Raw genomic sequence first — 25,031 nt, forward strand, 5'->3', positions numbered from 1 at the left:
CCAGGTGTGGCGCTCACGGTTGATTGTCTGACAGGAGCTGTACACAGAGGTAACGCAGGCCACAAGCTGCATTATTAGATGATTGGTCCCCCAAAGTTTAACTAATATGCATCTAATGCGTTCTGTCCTCCTTAGACTAGAAATAGATTGCTCTACAACTTTTTACTGCCACATCGTTGGTTATTAGCTATAAATGTGGAGAGATGAGCAAATTCTTAAAAACTGAACCAATTTGCCAAAATACATATTTTTTTGCTCCAGCATGAATCGATTCTACCATTTGTAATGCTCTATTCTCAATTCTTGGAAAGCATAAAGCAATAGCAGAATATAGAACTGCTGCAAGAAGGTCTCTTGTCTTATACTAAATGTATCCAGGCAATGCAAACAAAATTGAAGAAGGAACTTACAAAAACTGTATTACTCTACATATTATTCATGTTACAATAGTCCTAAAATATATGCTTTTGAAATACAATAGCACTGTCACAGCAAACTACCTACTGGCCAAATATAATGCAATATATATAGCACATTTGTACAATTTTCTGCTAATCCTCTAGTAAAAATGAGAAAGCATTGCCCCATTCTCTGCTCATGTCTGAACTGAAGAATGATGTCCAATCTAAGCAAATAGAATCCTTTCATTGATTTTCATGGTCAATTAATTTAACAAACATTGCAGAGACCCAAATATAAACCTGGTCTGAATATGAAAGGCTCAGTTCACACCAGTATCTTGGCTTCTGTTTATAATGACGGCTCCGCTGAATTTGTTTCACTGCAGAATCCCAACTCCTCTTTAACTTCCAGTGGAAGTATTTTTTTTACATCTGAAATAGCTCTATGGACTGCCCTTCTTGGGGTCAAAAGTAAAGGAAAGGCAGTTCTATCCCCTGAATGCCAATGTGAAGGGGACCTAATTGTCTCATAAATGTAATGAGGCATAAACATGGGAAGTGTTCAGCCAGAATCTGAAGGTATCTTCACACAGTCATCGTCAGCTGTAAACAGATTGCTGGAAGAGGGACTGAAAGATGTTTTACCAACATTTTTCACTTTTATTCTTCATGGCTGTAAGACGTGTTATTAGGACAGAGCAGAGAAGTGTCACAAGTGATTATACTACGCACGGAATCAAAGAACAATATATAAAAGCCTGCTGCTCCCTAATTAATAACTGGCTGCTATTAATTAATTGCTGCGATAGCTGCTGGTCATTAAAGGATGTGACTGGATTGCCCCTGATGCTTTTAACAGTAAGTAATTGAAATGGCAGGAAATCTCTTCCGTCAGACCACACAATCACAAGATCATTCTGGGCTCAACATGAGTAAACACCAAGGCAATAACCAGGGCAGGAAACCGCAGCGCGGCGCTGAAAGAGACGTTCTCGGCAATACTAGAAAGACAGAAACTGTGCGCAATATTTATCGCCACTGGGTCAGCTGTCTGCAGCATTAATGTCAGGCTTGTTGAATGCCGTTGTTACCAGCTGATACACAGATGATTTGTCATCCATCATAATTAAAGAGTTTTTCTAGATGATTGTACAAAATTTCCAAATCTTAAATAGCAATGAATATACTTGAATGCATATTTGACATTCTTCTAGTGTTTTAGTATGTAGAGAAGTAGTGTAGAGTCTGTTTGTATTTGTGTTGTCCTATGTCACTGTTGAGAGTGATGTATGGTGCAGTGTTATCTGTAATAACACAAAACAAGGCATGAAAGTTGACAAACAGGGAATTGTCACAACGACAATCAGGAACTACTTTGAGGTAACCAAGTTACACACCCTTATTCTCCCCCGTGGGTTGCTGGGCTAGGTTATCCTTTGTCCATTTGGGAAAGGGAGACGATAGAGCCACCCTGAACGGTTTGCCAAACTATACTCCGACGTCCCCTCAGCTGAAGGCCTGGTTCCCGAACGCTGCAACTCTGCAAGTGCTTAATGGGAACTTGTCAGGTCCCCAAAGCTGCCGGGCTGCAGGTAACTTGGTGACAGACAGGCTGTTTGCAGTGCTCTCTCACTTATACCGATTGGTTTAGTGGTTGTACAAACCTTACTTTTGAGTCTTTGCAGGGCTGATCTGGAGTGAAACTCCTGCTACCTGCCCTCTTCTTCCCTCCAGATGCTTTCTAAGCACAGTAACACAAAAGGACTTTAAATTTATTAATATATAATGTAAAACAACAAAATAACTCCACAATGCAGTCAGGCAGCAGAGAAAGTAAGTAGGATGCTAGGCCACACAGCTAGAGGTCTAGCCAGTAGTGATTGTGATCCCGCTGCATAGAACTCTGGTGAGACACATCTGGAGTACTGCATTCAGTTTTGGAGACCTCATCTATAGGAAGACATTAAGGATCATGGTCCTTTTTTTCCATTTTCGTTTTTTCCTTCCCCCTTTTAAAAAAAACTGTAACTTTTTTATTTATCCATCAACATAGATGTCTAAGGGCTTGTTGTTTTGCGGCACGAGTTATATTTTAGTAAATGGTACTATTTAAAAACTTTTACAAAATTTTAAGTGGAGTAAAATTTAAAAAAAAAAACGAAATTCCTCTATCTATGGGTATGTCTTGATTTTATGATGCACAAACGGCAACAAAAAATGACATGATAACTTTATTCTATGGGTCAGTACGATTACTACAATACCAAACTTAAATAGTTTTTTTTTTGCTGTAATACTTTTTTTTTTTTTCAAACAAATTTAATTTTTAAAAATTATTTTCTGTCGCTATCTTCTGACTGCAATAACTTTTTTATTTTTCCATCGCCATAGTTGTGCGAGGGCTCATTTTCTGTGGGATGTGCTATAGTTTGCATTGGTACCATTTTTAAATACATAAGACTTTTTGATAGTTTTTTATTGTATTTTTTCTTGGAGACAGGGTGACCAATAAAGTGCGTTCTGGTGTTCTTTATTTTTTCTGACAATGTTCACCATGCAGAGTAAAAAATGTGTTACTTTGATAGATCAGATGCAGCGATACCAAATATGTATTTTTGTTTTATTATTTAGATTCTTTTATTTTATATATGGCAAAATGTTTTTTTTTACTTTTATTACTTTTTTTTAGTAAACCTTTATTGATCTTATTTTCACTTCTTTTCTTATTCTCCAGAGGGGACAACAACTTGCGATGCTTTGATCGCTCCTGCAGTATGATGTAATGCCATAGCATAGCATTACATCATTCTGCGATCGGGCAGGCATTCTATCAAGCCACCACATGGGCATGGCTTGATAGGCATTCTGCCATGACAGCCCTGGGGCCTTTCATAAGGCCTGTGACTGCCATTCACTCAAACGGCTCAATGCGATCCTATCGCAGGGGGCCGTATGGGACCCCCAAAAATCGGCCGGGAGATTTAATTGAATTGACAGCGGCATTTAAAGGGTTAACAGCTCTCATGAGCCGCTTGGCTTATCGGAGATAATCTCTTTGCGCGATCTCTCTTCATACATACCCCGACACTGCAGGACGTTAATGTACGTCCTATAGCGGGAAGGGGTTAATAAAATAGACATACTACATAAATGGTCTTAAGCATAAAACATAGCAGTAAAGCCTTAGGGCTCCTTAATGCTGGCGATCGCAATATCACCTTGAGAAAATTGCCGCAAAACCGTAATTGCATTCAGGTGATTTGGGAACATCATCAATGCTTTTTCCTGCGGAAAATTGCACATCGCATCGCTGCAGCCCACAATTTTATCACACAAAGAACAATAGGAGCTTGCAATGTTAAAAACACATCACATGCGATAAAACGGAAAACATGGTGCAAAAAAAAAACAAAACGCAGAAAGATAGAACATGCTACGATTTTCAAATCTCGCAACATTGCACGAGTGAAAACATTGCAAACGTGAAGGAAACCATTGAAAAGCATGGGTTTCAAAATTCTGCATTTTCACTCACACTAGCATCGCATGATTTTATCGCTAGTGTGAAGGTAAGAACCTGATTTGTACAGACTGTGGGAAGGGAATGAAAGACGGGGCATCATCAAACCTTTAAAGGTTTAACCCCTTTTTTTCCATAAATTTTTTTTCCAACTCAATTTTTAAAAAAAAACTTACTTTTTTTTAATTTATCAACGTAGCTGTCTGAGAGCTTGTTGTTTTTTGTGGCACGGGTTGAATTCTCTAATGGTACTATTTAACCCCTTAACGACGGGCCCATCGGGAAACTACGTCCTCAGCAAGTGGGCTTTAATCCTAGATGACGTAGTTTTATGCGTCCTCTTAGGATTAATGCCCACTTGCCTGAGGACGTGACAGCTCCATGCTGTCGGTGCCCGCAGGTAGCCGACAGCATGGAGCTGTCAACCCAGGATGCGGGCAGCCCCCCCCCCGGCATTGCGATCGGCGCTATCCTATGAATAGCGCCGATCGCAATAAAGTAAATAAAAGTGGTTAAAAAGTCAGATATTCAGCTGCCCTGATGGATCGGTTCCATCAGGGCAGCTGAAAATACTCACTCGGCTTGTCTGCGGTGTCCCCCGGAGATCTGGTCCTCCCGGACCTGTCACTGGCCTTCTGCGCATGCGCGCCAGACGATGACGTCACGCGCATGCGCAGAAGCCCGGGAGCCCCTGGAAAATTTAAAATCTCTTGGCTCCCGGCTCCTGAAGGTAGCCGGGAACCAGGAGGTGTTACCGGGGCCCACAATCGCTGCTATCCATTGGATAGCGGCGATCGCGAAAAAGTTTTAAAAGTTTTTTGAAAAACTAAAGATTCACCTCCCCTCATGGATCGGATCCATGAGGGGAGGTGAAAATACTCACCTCTGTCCTCCCTGATGTCCCGAAGTCCCCATCTGCGCATGCGCGCCCAATGTCAATCATCGGGCGCGTGCACAGAGGGGCTCGAGCCCAGGGAAATTTAAAATCCCTCTGCTCCAGGCTGCCATGTTTAGCCAGGAGCAGAGGGATGTCACTGGGGACATGATCACTGTCATCCAATGGATGACAGTGATCATGTAAAGTTAAAAAAAAGTGTAAAAAGTAAAAAAAAAAAAAAAGTGTAAAACGTAAAAAGAAAAGTTTAAAAAAGTTAAAAAAAGTTTAAAAAGCTTGAGTTTCATCTCCCCCTGCAGATCATATCTGTGAGGGAGGATGAAATGACGTACCTAAGGCCCGCGGATTTATCCGCGGACCTTACCCCAGCTTCTGCGCACGCGCCTGTCGCCAGAATGGCAGGCGCATGCGCAAAAGCTGTGGTAATTTAAAATCTCCCTGCTCCTGGCTACAACACTTAGCCGAGAGCCTGGAGATTTTACGGGGGCCGCGGTGAGCGGTTCCTGATCACGCATTCGCCGTTATCCAATGGATAATGGCGATCACGTAAAAGTAAAAAAACGGTGAAGGTTCATCTCCCCTCACCGATGCGATCGGTGAGATGAGATGAAACTTTTTACTGGAGGCCTCCGTATTTGCACCCCGACGCAATCCTCCTCCGTGAACTTTCCAGGATTCTGCACATGCGACCGCTGGCAAAACACCGGACACATGCGCAGGAGTCGGGGAGCCCAGGAAACTTAAAATCTCCTTACTCCCAGCGACCAACGGTCGCCAAGAGCCTGGAGCAGTGACGGGTGGCCTCGTTGAGCGGTCCCCGGTCACGTGATAAAAAGGTAGTGATCTACCTTTGGCCGGTCTCACATGACCGGATAGGAATTACGGATTCCGCATGCGTCTGATCCGCGGTAATACGCAGACAATCGCATTGGATTACACAATTCCGCTCACATTAGCGGGTCGGAATTGCGTAATCCACTCGCAGAAAAGAGAACGCAGCATGTTCTATTTTACCGCGGATATCCGCAAAATAGAGCCCATTGTGCTCCATGGTCGCGGATATACCCACAGCCCATATGCAACTACCTTGTAGACGGGCTGCGGGTACCCGTGTCAACGCTAAGCGACGGTGCGGGAAATACAAACAAAAAAAAGGTGTACTGCACATGACCGCCTGTGTGAGTAGGCAGTTATGCGCAGTACATTACGTGGCCGTACGCAGGGTCATAGCCGGGCTCACAGCTGGGATCCGCTGCGGGCCTCCGCAAGCGGATTCCGCCTACGGCTGCGTGAGCCTGGCGTTATTCAGAACGCTACCTGTAATCCGTAATTTACAAGAAGCCTCGAGAACGTTCGCCTTCATGCAGTTCCAGGAGCACCTTGTTGAGCGTCGTCTGTGTGAGACCGCCACACCTCAGCAAGCTTACGGAGACTCACAGAGCGCCACTTTTTACACCCCATACCCACCACTGAGGTCACGAAATACCCAAAAAAAAAGATGAGAGGAGGGTGGGATACACGGTTTTATTGCCCCACGTACCCATCCCAACGAGCCTCCGTAATTACCCCTGTCTTTAGAAATACTACACAGTTCACATTATTACTTTTATCTAAGATTTGGGGAACGCCGAAATGGGCCCGGGGGGAGGGGGGGAAATTTTTTTAAGGTGTCAATTTTTATTCCGTACAAGTGGGCAATGGGTCCTGAAATTTATTCAGTTGTACCCTGCAATCCAATGGGTGTTCCCTCCATTATAGGCCTTGCCATGTTTCCTGTAAGTAGATTAGGGTCACAATGGGTATGTTTTTGAACACGGGACAAACGGGGGGATCCATTTTGGGGTGAACGTCTTCATTCCTATGTACACTGTACAAAAAAAGCAGTTTTTAAATTGACAAAATTGCCAAAAAAAATGAAAATCGTAATTTTTTCCTTCTGCTTTGCTTAGATTTATTCAAATACTGTGGGGTCAAAATACGCAGTGCACCCCTAGATGAATTCGTTAAGGGTCTAGTTTTTAAAATGGGGTCATTTGTGGGAGTTCCTTATTGTTTTGGACGCTCAATGGCTCTATAAGTGGGCGATGGGGCCTAGAATTTATTGCGTTGTACCCTGAAATCCAACGGGTGCTCCTTCCATTATAGGCCTAGCCATGTGTCCCTTTAAGTAGATTAGGGCCACTATGGGTATGGTTCTGAACACGGAACAAACAGGGGTATCCATTTTGGGGTGAAAGTCTTCATCCCTATCTGTGCTGTACAAAAAAAAACAGTTTTTAAATTGATACAACTTCCAAAAAAATGAAAATTGTAATTTTTTTCCTACTGCTTTGCTTAGATTTATTCAAAAATTGTAGTGTAAAAATACACAGTACACCCCTAGATAAATTCGTTAGGGGGCTAGTTTTCAAAATGGCATCATTTATGGGGGTTCTCTATGGTTTTGGTTGCTCAAGGGCTCTACAAGTGGGCAATGGGGCCTAAATCACCTTCATGCTAAATTTCTGTTCTGAAAGCCACCGACTACTCCTTTCATTTTGGGCCCCGTTGTGCATCCAAACAAAAGATTAGGGCCACAATGGGTATGTCTCTGAACACGGGACAAACAGGGGTATCTATTTTGGGGTGCAAGTCTTCATTCATGTGTGTGCTGTACAAAAAAAAAACAGTTTTTAAAATGACAGAATTGCCAAAAAAACAAAAATCTTTTTTTTTTCCTTTTGCTTTGCTTGAATTCATTCAAAAACTGTGGGGTCCAAATGGGTAGTACACCCCTAGATAAATTTGTTAGGGGTCTAGTTTTCAAAATGGGGTCACTTGTGGGGGTTCTCTTTGGTTTTGGCCGCTCAAGAGCTCTACAAAAGTGCTGTGGAGCCTAAAACGCCTTCAAGGAAAATCTATGTTCTGAAAACCACCGACTACTCCTTTCGTTTTGGGCCCCGTTGTGCATCCAGACATAAGATTAGGGCCACAATGGGTATGTTTCTGAACACGGGAGAAACGGGGGTATCCATTTTGGGGTGTAAATCCTCATTTTCATGGGCAATATAGGAAAAAAAATATGTCTTTAAAATGACATATTTGCAAAAATATGAAATTTTATTTTTTCTCCTCTAACTTGAATTAATTCCTGAAAAAAACTGGTAGGGTCAAAATACTCATGACACCCCTCAGTGAATACATTAAGGGGTGTAGTTTTTAAAATGGGGTCATTTGTGGGGGTATCTATTATTCTGACACTCATGAGCCTTTGCAAACTTGGCTTGGTGCAGGAAAACAAAGTGCTCCTGAAAATGCTGAAAAGTAGTGTTAAATTTGTACGTCCTCTAAATGGTTAAAAAAAAACACAAAAGTTTTTCAAGTGTGCATTCAGAATAAAGTAAACAGATGGAAATATATATCTTATCAAAAATTTGTACAGTATGTTTGAACATATTTGAGATATTACGGTTGAAAATGTGAAAAAATGACAATTTTTTCAAACATTTTCCAATTTTGGTACTTTTAATAAATATACACAAATTATATCGGTCTCTTTTTACCACCTAAATGAAGTACAACATGTGGCGAAAAAACAATGTCAGAATCACTCGGATATGTAAAGCCTTTACGGAGTTATGCTACGTTGAACGACGCATGTCAGATTTCCAAAATTTGGCTCCGTCACTAAGGCGCAAACAGGCTTTGTCACATGTACTGAAAAACAATTACAAAATTTCTAAGTGGAGTGAAATAAAAAGAAAACACAATTCTGCCACTTTTGGTGGTGGTCGTGAGGTTATGGCGTACAAACTGCAGCAAAAAGGACATAACTTTACTCAACATGATTACGGCGATTCCAAGTTTCTTTTTTCTGTACTACTTTTAAAAAATGAAATAATTCTTTTCTGCCGCCAACTTCTAACTTTGGCCGACAGCTACAGATTTTTTATTTTTCCATCGATATAGTTGTACGGTTACAGTGATACCCAATATGTTTTGGGGGTTCTTTTTGTTATAAATATAGGAAGAGGGGGAAATACATTTTTTTTTTAACTTTAAATTTTTCTAATATAATAATACAAGTTTTTTTTCCCTCATTTCTATGTTTTTAGTCCTGATAGGGTTCTTGAACTCATGATTGTTTGATCGCTTATACAGTATAATGCAATATCATAGTATTGCATCATACTGTATTTTGACAGGTAGTCTATCAAAGACATGCTACAGACATATCTTGAGAGGCAATAAGTCATTGCAGCCCTATGGGCCTTTAGAAGACCCCAGGCTGCCATGGCAACCAAACAGCACCTTGCAATCTCATCAAGGGTGCTGTTTGGGACCCCTTACACCGAATGGGGCATTGAAATGTATGTTGAATCTAAAGGGTTAACAGCCATGATCAAAGACAGCTGGCACCCACCGTGTATGGAGAAGGATCCACTGCTCATCCCACTTCATACAAATCCTGCAAGCCTAGGATGTAACTGTATGCCCTGGGGTATGAAGCGCCGACCCCGTTGAGAACATATAGAAGACAAATCATTCTTCTCTGCCACAGCTGTAACAGCTGTGGCAGAGAAGAACGATGTTTGCCCATTGAATTCAATGGAGCCAGCAATACAGCAGGTTCCACTGAAAGCAATGGGCTGCCGGCGTGCGCGGGGATGAATTGTCGGGAAGGGCTTAAATATATAAGCCCTTCCCTGCAATTCATCCAGAAATGTGTTACAATAAAAATATATACCGGCGTATAAGGCGATGGGGCGTATAAAACGACCCCCCAACTGTCACCTTATACGCCGGCAATACAGTGGAGCAAAGAATAAAAATCATTACTCACTTCTTCTGACATTCTGCGGTGCTCCTGCAGGCTGTCGCTCCCTCCTGGTTCCCGGCACAGCATTGCTTTCTCTACGAAGGGCTTTAAATCCCCGCCTCCAGAAACACACGTGCCTTCAGCCAATCACAGCCAATGACAATGATGTCATTGAATGGCTGTGATTGGCTGTGTTTCTGGAGGCGGGGATTTCAAGCCCTGCGTCCAGAAAGCAATGCTCTGCCGTGGACAAGGAGGGAGCGACAGCCTGCAGGAGCACCCCAGAACGTCAGAAGAAGTGAGTAATGATGTTTATTCTTTGCTCCACTGTATTGCCGGCGTATAAGGTGACAGTTGGGGGGTCGTCTTATACGCCCCGTTGCCTTATACGCCGGTATATATTTTTATTGTAACACATTTCTGGATGAATTGCAGGGAAGGGCTTATATATTTAAGCCCTTCCCGACAATTCATCCTGCGATCGCCGGCAGCCCATTGCTTTCAGTGGAACCTGCTGTATTGCTGGCTCCATTGAATTCAATTGGCAAACATCGTTCTTCTCTGCCACAGCTGTTACAGCTGTGACAGAGGAGAACGATCTTTACGCTGACAGTGCGGGGGGGGGGGCCCACTCTTGCCTCTATTGTGGCTTAATAGTGGGACCTGTGAACTTGAGATGTAGCCCAACATGTAGCCCCTCGCCTGCCCTATCCGTTGCTGTGTCGTTCCCATCACTTTGTTGAATTGCCCAGATTTTCACAAACGAAAACCTTAGCGAGCATCGGCGATATACAAAAATGCTCTGGTCGCCCATTGACTTCAATGGGGTTCGTTACTCGAAACGAACCCTCGAGCATTGCGAAAATTTCGTCCCGAATAACGAGCACTCAAGCATTTTGGTGCTCGCTCATCTCTATTTAAGATTATTTGCAACAGCAAATTTGATCCATAAATTTAAATAGTGTTTTGAATGCAAGCACATGGATTTCCTTATAAATGGGACAGACAGAAATTTCTGCAACAAATCTGCTATGTGTGAATTCAACTATTGCATATTTGTAGAGGGGATGTCCCTTTATTATTAAGTGTTCAGGAACAGTGAAGAGTGGTAGTGACAAGGAGCTTTGGATCTGATTGTAACTGTTTGATGATAGAGATCCCTCTACTGTTGGAAGTTGGGATTGTAATACATGCAGCTTCATTGTAAAGCTTTACTCACTTAAGATTGGCTGTGGTGGTCTCAAGGTATAGTCACATGTACATGACATCATGAGGGGTATATATAGCCAGCTTGACGCTTCTGGCGCAGTGCTGTTGGCACCATTAAGTAAGCTTATGTGGAACGGAGTCCAGTCAGATGGCTGTCTCAGCCCGGCTGGAATTGCCAGGAGGGTATTTGACTCATAGCCCAGATCTCTGGAAAATCAGACTCTGCGTGCAGTATATCCGGCCTACAACCAACTGAAGTGACCTGCAGCTCTGCTACTCGGACATGACTTCAGCCTGTAACCACTGCAGCCATGAACGCAGTACAGCCAGCAACGCACGTTAGTGCTCCAGCTCCTATTCTACTAAGATATTACAGTATTCATCACCTGAAAGGAAGCGGACAGTGTTTGAAATCTCCATCCCATAGTTGGTGGGAGTATACGGGTCACTTGGTGCATATACAAAGTATCACCCATAGAGGAGGTGAGGAGGCGTCTACATTTGGCGACACATCAGCCGTTATTCGCCCAATGTAGAATTCTGGTCACTATAATGGGGAATGTTATCTAAAATATGTACGGCTGCATTGGTATAACAGTCTTTTCCCAGGCAAACATTTCTCCAACATCAGTCCCACTCTATTTACTGCGTACGGCCAACTTTAGAATGACCTCTCACCTTTCAGAGATGCAACATGTGACAAGGCTTGGGCATAACTGGCAGTATTTAGCAGGGCTCCCGGCAAACAAGATGGAAAGAAGGACGCTGGTGGAGGAACGGCTCTATCGTGAGACAGACACCTGTTCACAAGAAGAAAGGAATAAATGAATAAAATGTTTACAAATACTACAGGATTTGTCACAACAAAGTTACATGTTCAAAGTCACATCCAATAATAGAACATAATATATCCATTAACAAAGTAGGAAACAACACATAAAGTGTCCAACCCCCAAATCATTTATCTTTAGTGAATTTTAACTTGCGTCCATTAAATGATGTAAGAAGGAGGTAATTACAAACAGTTTAAAATACGTAAATTTATAAGTGCCCTAATAGAACTAAAATAATAATTCTAATACTAAAAGTAATTAACCCATTAGTTACCGCCAATACACTTTTATTTATGGCAGACTTTATTACTCTGCCTTTTTACAGTGCGGTGGAATAAGTCCATCATGGTGTCCTGTGCCGGGCTTGTAGTGACCCAGAGTTAGGGTCCCTCCAGCACTTGTGGTCTGTTCATCTTTATGTGTTAGTATGTCTGTGTTTGGTGTATGTGTTGGTGTCATCAACCTTGATCGATTCTGTTTGTTTGTCCTTCTAACCTGCTGTGTGTGATGAGATTGGTGTGAGGAGTTAGGGAGGAGTTAGGAGAAAGTAGAGAGAGGAAGAGAGTGTAGGATGTAGTTGGTGGAGGAGATGGTGTGCGCTGAGGTCACCAGTGCTGATTTTCCTGTCAGGTCTCAGCCTTGGTGCAGTCTCCCATGCTAAGAGACTTATCCCCTTTGGGGACTGGAGCTCAGGGGATGCAACCTGGGGGGAGAATTTGGAGTATGGCTGTCGCACACTCCCCCGCTGAACTGTATCACTAAGGAAGGAACAAAATCCACTACATCTAGCATAGGGTGCTGGGACATAAGAGACAAGGAGAAAGAAAGTTTGAGACAGGAGTGACCACCCCAAGAGAGTGTCCATCAGATAACTACAACTGAGGATGTGTGTGCATTGGGGGAAAAGGACTCTGTTTTCAAGTGTGCCGGAAAGGTGTGCAAGGGAAGCAAGCATGTCAAGAATCGTGGTATTTAATTTGTTCAGGAAGCACTTGTTTCTCATTGAAAAGCAGAAGTACTTATTTTGTATTGGAAAATCAAGAGTTGAAAACGTGAGTAAAAGAAAACCAAGTGCCTCCGGTTTTGAAAGACATTGTGGTTGTAGACTCATTTATTTACTGCGAGTGACTTGTCACTCATCTAGGGGCACTGAAATCATGTAGACAATCTAGAACAAATCCTAGTAAGGACTGTTATATCTTATTCCCCTGCAAACAGCTGTACTTTGGCTCTCAGGAGAAAAGACGGTAGTGTCACTGTGAAACACTGCCATCTTGCTCCCTTCCATCTCCCCGGCCGAAGGCCTGGCTCTCAGTTGCTGCAGGCTAGACCTTGGCGGCACAAACAGGATGATACCTCCGTGCTAGGTGTGTCAAGTTGCTAGGTGAATTGGACTTGTCAGTTTTCAAAATTTACCTGTTGGATTAAATAAAAAGGAAGAAGGAAAATCAAACAGTATAAGATGTATGTGTGAAAGATGCCTACAAGCTAGAGAAGGACTGTGTGGTCATGTTGTTGGGTGAAGTGTCGTTGTTGGACATTTGCACACAGTCGGAGGATTTTGGTGACAAATTGACACCCCAGCCAGAAAACACCTCCTTTCCTTCAGGAAAAGCCCCCCATTTCTTTGCCGATCATGAGCAAAAAGTAGGGCGGGCGGGAACTCCCCCACTGTGGATTTGGATGGGGAGGGTGTCTGGAACCGCCCGAGGTTAAGTTAGTGACATCTGCAAGAGTCCACAAGGAGTGTGTACAGACAAGAGTGGAGAGTCCAGACTGTGAGGACTGCGAGGTGATGGTTGCTGTTTGGACTATGCGAGGAAGGCCAGTTGGCTACACACCAGCCAAACCTCAGTGGTACTTTGGGGATTAGATAGAGATAAGAAGCTGTTGCCCTCCATCTGTCTGTTGTCCACAGGATTTTCTACAGAAACGCAGAGCACTGTTGGGGAGTCTGAGCTCTCAGCAGTCGCTGCCCTTATCCAAGATCAGTGGTGTAGCGACTCAGCGTGAAGCGCTCCAAAAGGTTGGCCTTGTCTGTGGAGGAGTCGAAAGAGTTATCAACCACTACGGGACTGAGTGCTGTGGCTGTTAAAGCAGAATCTGTGGCGACAGCCTCTGCCTCTTCAGAAGGAGGAGACTGGAGGTGTCAGCCCTTTACCACCCATACCCACTATGGATCTTGGTTCAACATGGAGGCTCGACGGGCTATACCTGAACATTTACTGCACCTCGTGCAGGAATATGGGGATGACAATTTCTCGTTTGTGTCCAGGGACTAGAGATGAGCGAGCACCAAAATGCTCGGGTGCTCGTTACTCGAGACGAACTTTTCGCGATGCTCGAGGGTTCGTTTCGAATAACGAACCCCATTGAAGTCAATGGGCGACCCGAGCATTTTTGTATATCACCGATGCTCGCTAAGGTTTCCATTTGTGAAAATCTGGGCAATTCAAGAAAGTGATGGGAACGACACAGCAACGGATAGGACAGGCGAGGGGCTACATGTTGGGCTGCATCTCAAGTTCACAGGTCCCACTATTAAGCCACAATAGCGGCAAGAGTGGGCCCCCCCCTCCCAACAATTTTTACTTCTGAAAAGCCCTCATTAGCAATGCATACCTTAGCTAAGCACCATACTACCTCCAACAAAGCACAATCACTGCCTGCATGACACTCCACTGCCCCCTGCACGACCCAGTGTCCACAGCGCACACCAAACTGTCCCTGCCCAGCCTTCAGCTGCCCTCATGCCACGCCACACTCATGTCTATTTATAAGTGCGTCTGCCACAGGAAAAGCAGGCACACACTGCAGAGGGTTGGCACGGCTAGGCAGCGACCCTCTTTAAAAGGGGCAGGGCGATAGCCCACAATGCTGTACAGAAGCAATGAGAAATATAATCCTGTGCCACCGCCATCAGGAGCTGCACACGTGGGCATAGCAATGGGGAACCTATGTGCCACACACTATTCATTCTGTCAAGGTGTCTGCATGCCCCAGTCAGACCGGGCTTTTTAATTCATAGACACAGGCAGGTACAACTCCCTATTGTGAAGTCCCTGTGGACCGACAGCATGGGTGGCTCCCTGGAACCCACCGGCGGTACATAAAAATATCCCATTGCAGTGCCCATCACAGCTGAGGTAGTAATGTCATGTTTAATGCAGGTGGGCTTCGGCCCACACTGCATGCCCCAGTCAGACTGGGGTTCCTTAGAAGTGGAAACAGATGCATTTACAATTCCCTGTGGACCCACAGCATGGTTGGGTGCCAGGAAGCCACCGGCGGTACATAAATATATCCCATTGCATTGCCCAACACAGCTGAGGTAGTAATGTCGTGCTTAATGCAGGTGGGCTTCGGCCCACACTGCATGCCCCAGTCAGACTGGAGTTCTTTAGAAGTGGTAACAGATGCATTTATAATTCCCTGTGGACCCACAGCATGGGTGGGTGCCAGGAAGCCACCGGCGGTACATAAATATATCCCATTGCATTGCCCAACACAGCTGAGGTAGTAATGTCATGCTTAATGCAGGTGGGCTTCGGCCCACACTGCATGTCCCAGTCAGACTGGGGTTCTTTAGAAGTGGACACATGCAGTTACAACTCCGTGTGGACCACAGCATGGGTGGCTCCCTGTAACCCACTGGTGGTACATAAATATATCCCATTGCAGTGCCCAGCACAGCTGTGGTAATGTCAGCTTTAATGCAGGTGGGCTAAAAATTAATTTGATTACACTGTAGGCGAGGGCCCCCAAAAATTGGTGTACCAACAGTACTAATGTACCTCAGAAAAATTGCCCATGCCCAACCGAGAGGGCAGGTGAAACCCATTAATGGCTTTGGTTAATGTGGCTTAATTGGTAACTAGGCCTGGAGGCAGCCCAGTTAAAATAAAAATTGGTTGAGGTGAAAGTTTCAATGCTTTAATGAGCATTGAAACGTATAAAAATTGTTTAGAAAAATTATATGACTGAGCCTTGTGGGCCTAAGAAAAATTGCCCGTTCGGCGTGATTATGTGAGGTTTCAGGAGGAGGAGCAGGAGGAGGAGGAGGAATATTATACACAGATTGATGAAGCAAAAAGGTACCCGTTTTGGATGGTGATAGAGAACGATGCTTCCATCTGCGGGTGCAGCCTACGTATTGCTTAGGTATCGCTGCTGTCCGCTGGTGGAGAAGAGAAGTCTGGGGAAATCCAGGCTTTGTTCATCTTGATGAGTGTAAGTCTGTCGGCACTGTCGGTTGACAGGTGGGTACGCTTATCCGTGATGATTACCCCAGCCACACTAAACACACTCTCTGACAAGGCGCTAGCCGCAGGACAAGCAAGCACCTCCAGGGCATACAGCGCGAGTTCAGGCCACGTGTCCAGCTTCAACACCCAGTAGTTGTAGGGGGCAGAGGCGTCACCAAGGACGGTGCTGCAATCGGCTACGTACTCCCTCACCATCCTTTTACAGTGCTCCCGCCAACTCAGCCTTGACTGGGGACCGGTGACACAGTCTTGCTGGGGAGCCATAAAGCTGTCAAAGGCCTTAGAGAGTGTTCCCCTGCCTGCGCTGTACATGCTGCCTGATCTCTGCGCCTCCCCTGCTACCTGGGCCGCAGAAATGCGCCTTCGGCCACTAGCGCTGTCGGATGGGAAGTTTACCATCAGTTTGTCCACCAGCGCCCTGTGGTATAGCATCATTCTCGAACCCCTTTCCTCTTCGGGAATGAGAGTGCAAAGGCTCTCCTTATACCGTGGATCGAGCAGTGTGTACACCCAGTAATCCGTAGTGGCCAGAATGCGTGTAACGCGAGGGTCACGAGAAAGGCATCCTAACATGAAGTCAGCCATGTGTGCCAGGGTACCTGTACGCAATACATGGCTGTCCTCACTCGGAAGATCACTTTCAGGATTCTCCTCCTCCTCCTCCTCCTCTGGCCATACACGCTGAAAGGATGACAGGCAAGCTGCATCTGTACCCTCAGCAGTGGGCCAAGCTGTCTCTTCCCCCTCCTCCTCATGCTCCTCCCCCTCCTCCTCAACGCGCTCAGATATAGACATGAGGTTGCTCTGACTATCCAGCGACATACTGTCTTCCCCCGCCTCCGTTTTTGATTCCAAAGCGTCTGCCTTTATGCTTTGCAGGGAACTTCTCAAGAGGCATAGCAGAGGAATGGTGACGCTAATGATTGCAGCATCCCCGCTCACCATCTGGGTAGACTCCTCAAATTTTCCAAGGACCTGGCAGATGGCTGCCAACCAGGCCCACTCTTCTGTAAATAATTGAGGAGGCTGACTCCCACTGCACCGCGCAAGTTGGAGGTGGTATTCCACTATAGCTCTACGCTGCTCATAGAGTCTGGCCAACATGTGGAGCGTAGAGTTCCACTGTGTGGGCACGTCGCACAGCAGTCGGTGCACTGGCAGATTAAACCGATGTTGCTGGGTCCGCAGGGTGGCAGCGTGCGTGTGGGATTTGCAGAAATGTGCGCAGAGCTGGCGCACCTTTCCGAGCAGGTATGACAAGTGGGGGTAGCTTTTCAGAAAGCACTGAACCACCAAATTAAAGACATGGGCCAGGCATGGCACGTGCGTGAGGCTGCCGAGCTGCAGAGCCGCCACCAGGTTACGGCCGTTGTCACACACGACCATGCCCGGTTGGAGGCTCAGGGGCGCAAGCCAGCGGTCGGTCTGCTCTGTCAGACCCTGCAGCAGTTTGTGGGCCGTGTGCCTCCTATCTCCTAAGCTGAGTAGTTTCAGCACGGCCTGCTGACGCTTGCCCACCGCTGTGCTGCCACGCCGCGTGACACCGACTGCTGGCGACGTGCTGCTGCTGCTGACACATCTTGATTGCGAGACAGAGGTTGCGTCGGAGGAGGAGGAGGGTTTAGTGGAGGAAGCATACACCCCCGCAGATACCACCACCGAGCTGGGGCACGCAATTCGGGGGGTGGGTAGGACAAGAGCGGTCCCAGGCTCTGACTCTGTCCCAGCCTCCACTAAATTCACCCAATGTGCCGTCAGGGAGATATAGTGGCCCTGCCCGCCTGTGCTTGTCCACGTGTCTGTTGTTAAGTGGACCTTGGCAGTAACCGCGTTGGTGAGGGCGCGTACAATGTTGCGGGAGACGTGCTTGTGCAGGGCTGGGACGGCACATCAGGAAAAGTAGTGGCGACTGGGAACTGAGTAGCGCGGGGCCGCCGCCATCATGCTTTTGAAAGCCTCCGTTTCCACAAGCCTATACGGCAGCATCTCTAGGCTGATCAATTTTGCAATGTGCACGGTTAACGCTTGAGCGTGCGGGTGCGTGGCGTCGTACTTGCGCTTGCGCTCAAACTGCGGCGCTAGCGACGTCTGGACGCTACGCTGAGAGACATTGCTGGATGGGGCCGAGGACAGCGGAGGTGAGGGTGTGGGTGCAGGCCAGGAGACGGTACTGCCTGTGTCCTCAGAGGGGGGTTGGATCTCAGTGGCAGGTTGGGGCACAGGGGGAGAGGCAGCGGTGCAAACCGGAGGCGGTGAACGGGCATCGTCCCACCTTGTGGGGTGGTTGGCCATCATATGCCTGCGCATGCTGGTGGTGGTGCCTCCCCAGCTGATCTTGGCGCGACAAAGGTTGCACACCACTGTTCGTCGGTCGTCAGGCGTCTCTGTGAAAAACTGCCACACCGTAGAGCACCTTGACCTCTGCAGGGTGGCATGGCGCGAGGGGGCGCTTTGGGAACCAGTTGGTGGATTATTCGGTCTGGCCCTGCCTCTACCCCTGGCCACCGCAGTGGCTCGGCCTGTGCCCACACCCTGACTTGGGCCTCCGCGTCCTCGCCCGCGTCCACGTCCTATAGGCCTACCCCTACCCCTCAGCATGGTGTATTAGCAGTAGTGCAGAAACAGAACGCTGTAATTAAATGTGCCGCTTATTGGCCTGTGGTTGGAGGCTGACTTCGTTTACGGAACCCCAGGAAATAATTTGGCGCAAGCCTGCTGTAACACTTAGCTGGCTGCGTATTTATTTGGAGAAATTTTACCCCCAGCACACACGGACCCACAACACTGAGCAGAGTGACAGGCAGGCCAAATAGATTTTTTTCTAATCTTTTTTTGCAAAAGGACCACTGCGTATATTCAATCTATATATGTCTTCTGGCCCTGCCTACGCAATTCTGTCCCTGATGTGTGTGTCACGGAACTGCAGTGTTGCACTGTCTGTTATTAAGTGCAACAGAGCGGTGATTTTAGAGGCAGGAAATAATTTGGCGCAAGCATGCTGTAACACTTAGCTGGCTGCGTATTTATTTGGAGAAATTTTACCCCCAGCACACACGGACCCACAACACTGAGCAGAGTGACAGGCAGACCAAATAGATTTTTTTCAAATCTTTTTTTGCAAAAGGACCACTGCGTATATTCAATCTATATATGTCTTCTGGCCCTGCCTACGCAATTCTGTCCCTGATGTGTGTGTCACGGAACTGCAGTGTTGCACTGTCTGTTATTAAGTGCAACAGAGCGGTGATTTTAGAGGCAGGAAATAATTTGGCGCAAGCATGCTGTAACACTTAGCTGGCTGCGTATTTATTTGGAGAAATTTTACCCCCAGCACACACGGACCCACAACACTGAGCAGAGTGACAGGCAGGCCAAATAGATTTTTTTCAAATCTTTTTTTGCAAAAGGACCACTGCGTATATTCAATCTATAAGATGTCTTCTGGCCCTGCCTACGCAATTCTGTCCCTGTAGTATTACTGCAGGGCGCAATGCTCTGCACGGCCGATATAGCAAAAAAAAAAAAATGTGCAACACTGCTAAAAGCAGCCTCCACACTACTGCACACGGCAGATGTGGCCCTAAGAAGGACCGTTAGGGTTCTTGAAGCCTACACTAACTCCTAACGCTCTCCCTACAGCAGCTCCAACACGATACCACTGTCCCTCAGCTATCTCACAACGCATCTGAGGCGAGCCGCGGGAGGGGCCGATTTTTATACTCGGGTGACACCTGATCTCCCCAGCCACTCACAGCAGGGGGTGGTATAGGGCTTGAACGACGCAGGGGGAAGTTGTAATGCCTTCCCTGTCTTTCAATTGGCCAGAAAAGCGCGCTAACGTCTCAGAGAGGAAAGTGAAAGTAACCCGAACATCGCGTGGTACTCGTTACGAGTAACGAGCATCCCGAACACGCTAATACTCGAACGAGTATCAAGCTCGGACGAGTACGTTCGCTCATCTCTACCAGGGACGACTGAAAAGACTACTCAAAGGGTCCGCCTAATATCACTGCCCCTGCTGAGTGAACTGCATGGAGTGTTCTCCCAAATCCAGCATCCATGTTGGCACTGCAGCAGCAGTGTTCAAGTCTTCCACCACCTTCAGCTGTGATGTGGCGCTGTGGCTTATTTGGTTAAAGTGCCTATCTAGTAAACAGGAGATCCTGAGTTCAACTCTCAGCAGAGCCATGTTCTCTCCTTAGTCAGAACTCATCTGGAATACTGAGTACATTTCTGAACACCCCACTATAAAAAAGGCATAAACAAATTGGAGCAAGTTCAGAGAAGAGTTACCAAGATGTTGAGCAGTCTGCAAAGCCTGTCCTATGAAGAACTGTTAAAAGATCTGGGAATGTTTTGCTTGCAAAAAAGAGAGCACGCGCAGAAGACCTGTGTGGCGCGAGCACGCCAGAGCGGCCCCTTCAGCGCAAGCGCATCTAATCCAGGGAGAAGGCGGCTTTGGTCGGCGCCATGGAGACGGGGATGCCAGCATCGGAGGGGGGTAAGTGTATAACTTCTGTATGGCCAATATTTAATGCACGATGTATATTACAAAGTGCATTAATATGGCCATACAGAAGTGCTTAACCCCACTTGCTTTAGCGGGACAACCCCTTTAAGAGCTGTCTACAAATATCTGAAGGGCTGTCACATTTTATGTGGTTTGACTGTTTAGACTAAGGGCTCAGTCACACGGGCGTATCGGCACCCGTACACAGGCGCTGATGCGCCCGTGTGACTGAGCCCTCACTGCAGGAAGAAGACGGCCGTACCTCAAGACGAACGTCTCTCTGCAGCGCTGAGGAAAGAACACATGACCGGCAATGAAGCATGTTCTTTCTCCCGGCGCTGCAGAGAGACGTTCGTCTTCAAGTGCGTCCGTCTCCTACCTGTCTGCATGCTGAATGTATCTATTCCTACTGTGTAATGTGGTAGAAGTGAGGTGATAAAAGTGAGTGCCTGAGAGCAGGAGTGGTTGTTGATGATCTTTCATCTACCCATGCTGTTAGAGGACCCACGGCGATGCAGGAAAGCACCTTCAGCTTTCCTGTATCGAAATGGAGAAGAAGGAGAGGCTCCCTAGTAGGAGCTGAGGATCTTCCCACTTCCCTGATCCATTGGAGAAACTGTAGGGGCGCAGGGGAACATCTCTGGTTTTCCCCCATCTAATATGAAGGAGATGAAGAGACAATCTTACCGCATGTGAAGCGCATGAGAGAGTCACTAAAAATTCAACAGAGAAACAGAGCAATCCTCCCCAAATAATTCTGTATAAAGTTACCCCTTGTACCAGGTGCCCGTTCACATTGCGGCAGTTATTTTTTCCTGTGTGGCCGTCTGCCAATGTGACCACCACACAGAAGTACGTGATTTTCACACCCACGCGGAGAATATCCGGGGGGAATTTAAACTAAGTCTTCTTCTAAGTAATTTTGTCTTGCCAGAGGCTATGTGAATAGGATATTGATGGATATTGAGGATATCTTTTTGCCTCCTTCCGAGTATATTTGATGTCCAGGACCCATGACATATAGATAACGTGAACTATAGGGCAGTATTGTTCCTGTGTATTTTTGCCTCCCAACCTCTGAGCTTCTGCCTGTAACTACTGCTGTGAATCTACCTGTGACTGCTGCCGTAAATGTACCTGTAATTACCTGTCTTGGCAAAGTTACAATAAGTAAAGTTTTACCAGGCCTCAACGGTTCCTGCGGACCCAAAGTACGATACACTTGTCCAGTGTTTATTAATCCACCGTGTATGAAAGCCCTAAGCATAGATCTGTCCTAAGGGCTGCTTTACACTGGTGGGGGTGATATCGGGCTCAGATTCACGGCTCGACATTGCCCTCTCAATCCTTCCGAAACCCCTGAATGCAAGGTTTTCACATAGAAACAGCCTCTCATCCCTGCGGGGCTGAAGGAATCCTCCACTGCGGCTGTCACAGCTGTGGCAGAAGATTGCGATGTGCTCGCATTGTTTTCAATGGGGCCGGCGCTTCTGCCGTTGGCCCCATTGAAAACAATGGGCAATATCACAAAGAGATAGAACATGTTGCGATTTTATTCACGCAGCATCCCAAATGAGAATGAAACCATTGAAAATCATTGCGAGGAACCATTGTAAGGAAACTGCGTGATTTTCTCGCTAGTGTGCCGCACCCTAAGAGAGAAATAACCAGAAAGTTGAAGTATTAAAGGTTATTGATTAGAGATGAGCGAGCACACTCGTTTAAGGCTGATGCTCGAGCGCGCATCAGTCTTTTCGAGTAACTGATTACTCGTCTGAGCACCATGCGGGGGGGGAGGCGGGTGCGGAGAGCGGTAGGGAGCCGGGCGAGAGAGAGATAGATCTGCCACCCCCCGCATGGTGCTCGGACAAGTAATCAGTTACTCGAAAAGACCGATTCTCGCTCGGGCATCAGCCTTAAACAAGCATGCTCATCTCTGTTACTGATATAAAAAATTTGGCTAGCTGGCGATGGAGGTCCCCTCTGCATACCATACCTCAGGACTTTTTTGACTGTCTGACCCACTTTAGGATTTTAGATATATGCAGGCTGAATTTTTTAAATCAATAATTTTTTTAACTTTCACTTTCTGCATATGTTTGATAAAGGGTGTTGAGGCTGAAATGCTGTGCAAATTGTGTGCCTAATGTAAACATTTGAACTGTCCAAATAAACATTATGAGCATTTAAAAACTACAGTGTGTGCTATCCAAACTGTTCATCTTGTCTGTACATTACTATGAGGGCGGCCATCTTTTCTGCACATGACTATGGGGCAGCCATCTTTTCTGAGCTGCAGTTAACAGAATTTCGAGATGTTTACAGCCACCTTTTAGACACAGTGGACAGGAGGGAAGCCATTAACTTCTATGGGAGACTGCTGAAAGCATGCTCTGTAATGTGTGCAGGATTGGGGGAGTAGATACACTGTGATTAGAACCGATAGTGAATGGTGAATCTTATATGTCTCCTCTCAGTGTAATCCTGCCTGTGATTGGCACACTTTTCTGTAGTCTTCAAGCAGCCCTGAATTCAATGAATCAATAAGATTGGTTCATCGAGCGCTGGCTCTGATTGGCTGAGCTGCGGTACTCGAGAAACAATCATAGCCAGCGCTTCCTGGGGGGGAGGGGGGGGGGGGGGTGTTGGAATTTTAAACCTCCAATCCACGAAGGGCTGCCTGAAGACTACAGAAAAGCGTGCCGCAGCTCCAGGGGAGATACGCACTGCAGCTGACAGTGCCTGATAGGAGAGGAGGCACAGACTAGGCTTCCTGCATGCCTTATTGTGATGTGGTGAGAACCTGCACAGGGATCCGACTCCTAAGACTGAATTAACCCAAGGATCATGGAGATGGGGCAAAAGATAGCAGGTCTTCCTATTCCAGCCAGAGGTATGATAGTGGTAACCAACACCTGAAAAGTTATTTGCTATGGGATCCTCTTTCTGTCTACAAGCCTGCCTGGATAAATTGTCTTCAACTCTGTGCTCACTCCTGCAGTAGTTCTCTTCCTTCTACAAGCTGTTATTCAATTTATAAATTGCCATAGCTAAATCTCCTGCAGTTATGTGTATAATGGTAGTCACTCCCGGAATGCCCAATCCCATGCAGGAAGCATCAGCTTTCGTCTGCAGCTCAAGTCCCCCTGGATATCGGGGAGATGCTGAATGATGAGAAATGCCCCCCAGCTCTGAGTCTCCCTCTCAGTGCAGCGCCCTCCTGTAGTGTGACATATGATGTCAGTACAGCACCCTCCCATAGGGTGGCACATGATGTCCGCACAGCACCCTCCTATAGGGTGGCACATGATGTCAGTACAGTGCCCTCATACAGGGTGGCATATGATGTTAATACAGCTCCCTCGTGTTGGATGGCACATGTCAGCACAACGCCCTCCTATAGGGTGGCACATGATGTGAGTACAGTGCCCTCCTGTAGGGTGGCATATGATGTCAGTTCAGTGCCCTCCTACAGGGTGTCACATGATTTTAGTACAGAACCCTCTTATGGAATGGGACATGATGTCAGTACAACACTTTCCTATAGAGTGGCACATGATGTCAGTACAGTGCCCTCATACAGGGTGGCATATGATGTCAGTAGAGCACCCTCATATAGGATGGCACATATCAGCACAGCACCCTCCTATAGGGTGGCACATGATTTCAGTACAGCACCCTCCTATAAGGTGGCATATGATGTCAGTATAGCACCCTCTTATAGAATCGCACATGATGTCAGTACAGTGCCCTCCTGTAGGGTGGCATATGATGCCAGTACAGCGCTCTCCTACAAAGTGGCACATGATTTCAGTACAGCACCCCAGTACAGCACCCTCCTAAAGAATGGGACATGATGTCAGTACAGCACCCTCCTACATGGTGGCATATGATGTCAGTACAGTGCCTTCCTATAAGGTGGCACATGATTTCAGTACAGCACCCTCCTATAGGGTGGCATATGATGTCAGTACAGTGCCCTCCTATAGGGTGGCACATGATTTCAGTACAGCACCCTCCTATAGAATGGGACATGATGCCAGTACAGTACCTTCATAAAGGATGGCATATGATGTCAGTACAGCACCCTCATATAAGATGCCACATGATATCAGCACAGCGCCACCCTATAGGGTGGCACATAATGTCAGTGCAGCGCCCTCCTATAAGGTGTCATATGACGTCAGTATAGTGCCCTCATATAGGGTGGCATATGATGTCAGTACAGCGCCCTCATATAGAGTGGCACATGATATCAGTGCAGTGCCCTCCTGTAGGGTGGCATATGATGTCAGTACAGCACCCTCCTACAGGGTGGCACATGATTTCAGTACAGCACCCTCCTATAGGATGGGACATGATGGCAGTTCAGCACCCTGCTATAGGGTGGCACATGATATCAGTACAGCGCCCTCCTATAGGGTGGCACCAGTGTCAGTACAGCACCCTCCTATAGGATGGGACATGATGTCAGTACATTACCCTCCTGTAGGGTGGTGCATGGTGTCAATACAACGCCCTCATATAGGGTGGCATATGATGTCAGTACAATGCCCTCCTATAGGGTAGCGCATGATGTCAGTTCAGCACCCTCCTATTT

At 46.5% G+C, this 25,031-nt stretch overlaps 1 protein-coding gene across 3 annotated transcripts in view; it reads right to left on the reverse strand.

Annotated features, from left to right (window-relative positions):
- The window catches only part of DRGX (dorsal root ganglia homeobox), a 91,133-nt gene that overhangs the window by 48,247 nt on the left and 17,855 nt on the right, over positions 1 to 25,031 (reverse strand). For all 3 annotated transcript variants that reach the window (XM_066600343.1, XM_066600341.1, XM_066600342.1), the window contains exon 6: positions 11,502 to 11,623. In XM_066600343.1, the coding sequence (XP_066456440.1) occupies positions 11,502 to 11,623 (122 nt within the window). The remainder of the gene's footprint in view (positions 1 to 11,501; positions 11,624 to 25,031) is intronic.

The sequence above is a fragment of the Eleutherodactylus coqui genome, chromosome 4 (assembly GCF_035609145.1).
Source record: "Eleutherodactylus coqui strain aEleCoq1 chromosome 4, aEleCoq1.hap1, whole genome shotgun sequence".
NCBI classification, from domain to species: domain Eukaryota; kingdom Metazoa; phylum Chordata; class Amphibia; order Anura; family Eleutherodactylidae; genus Eleutherodactylus; species Eleutherodactylus coqui.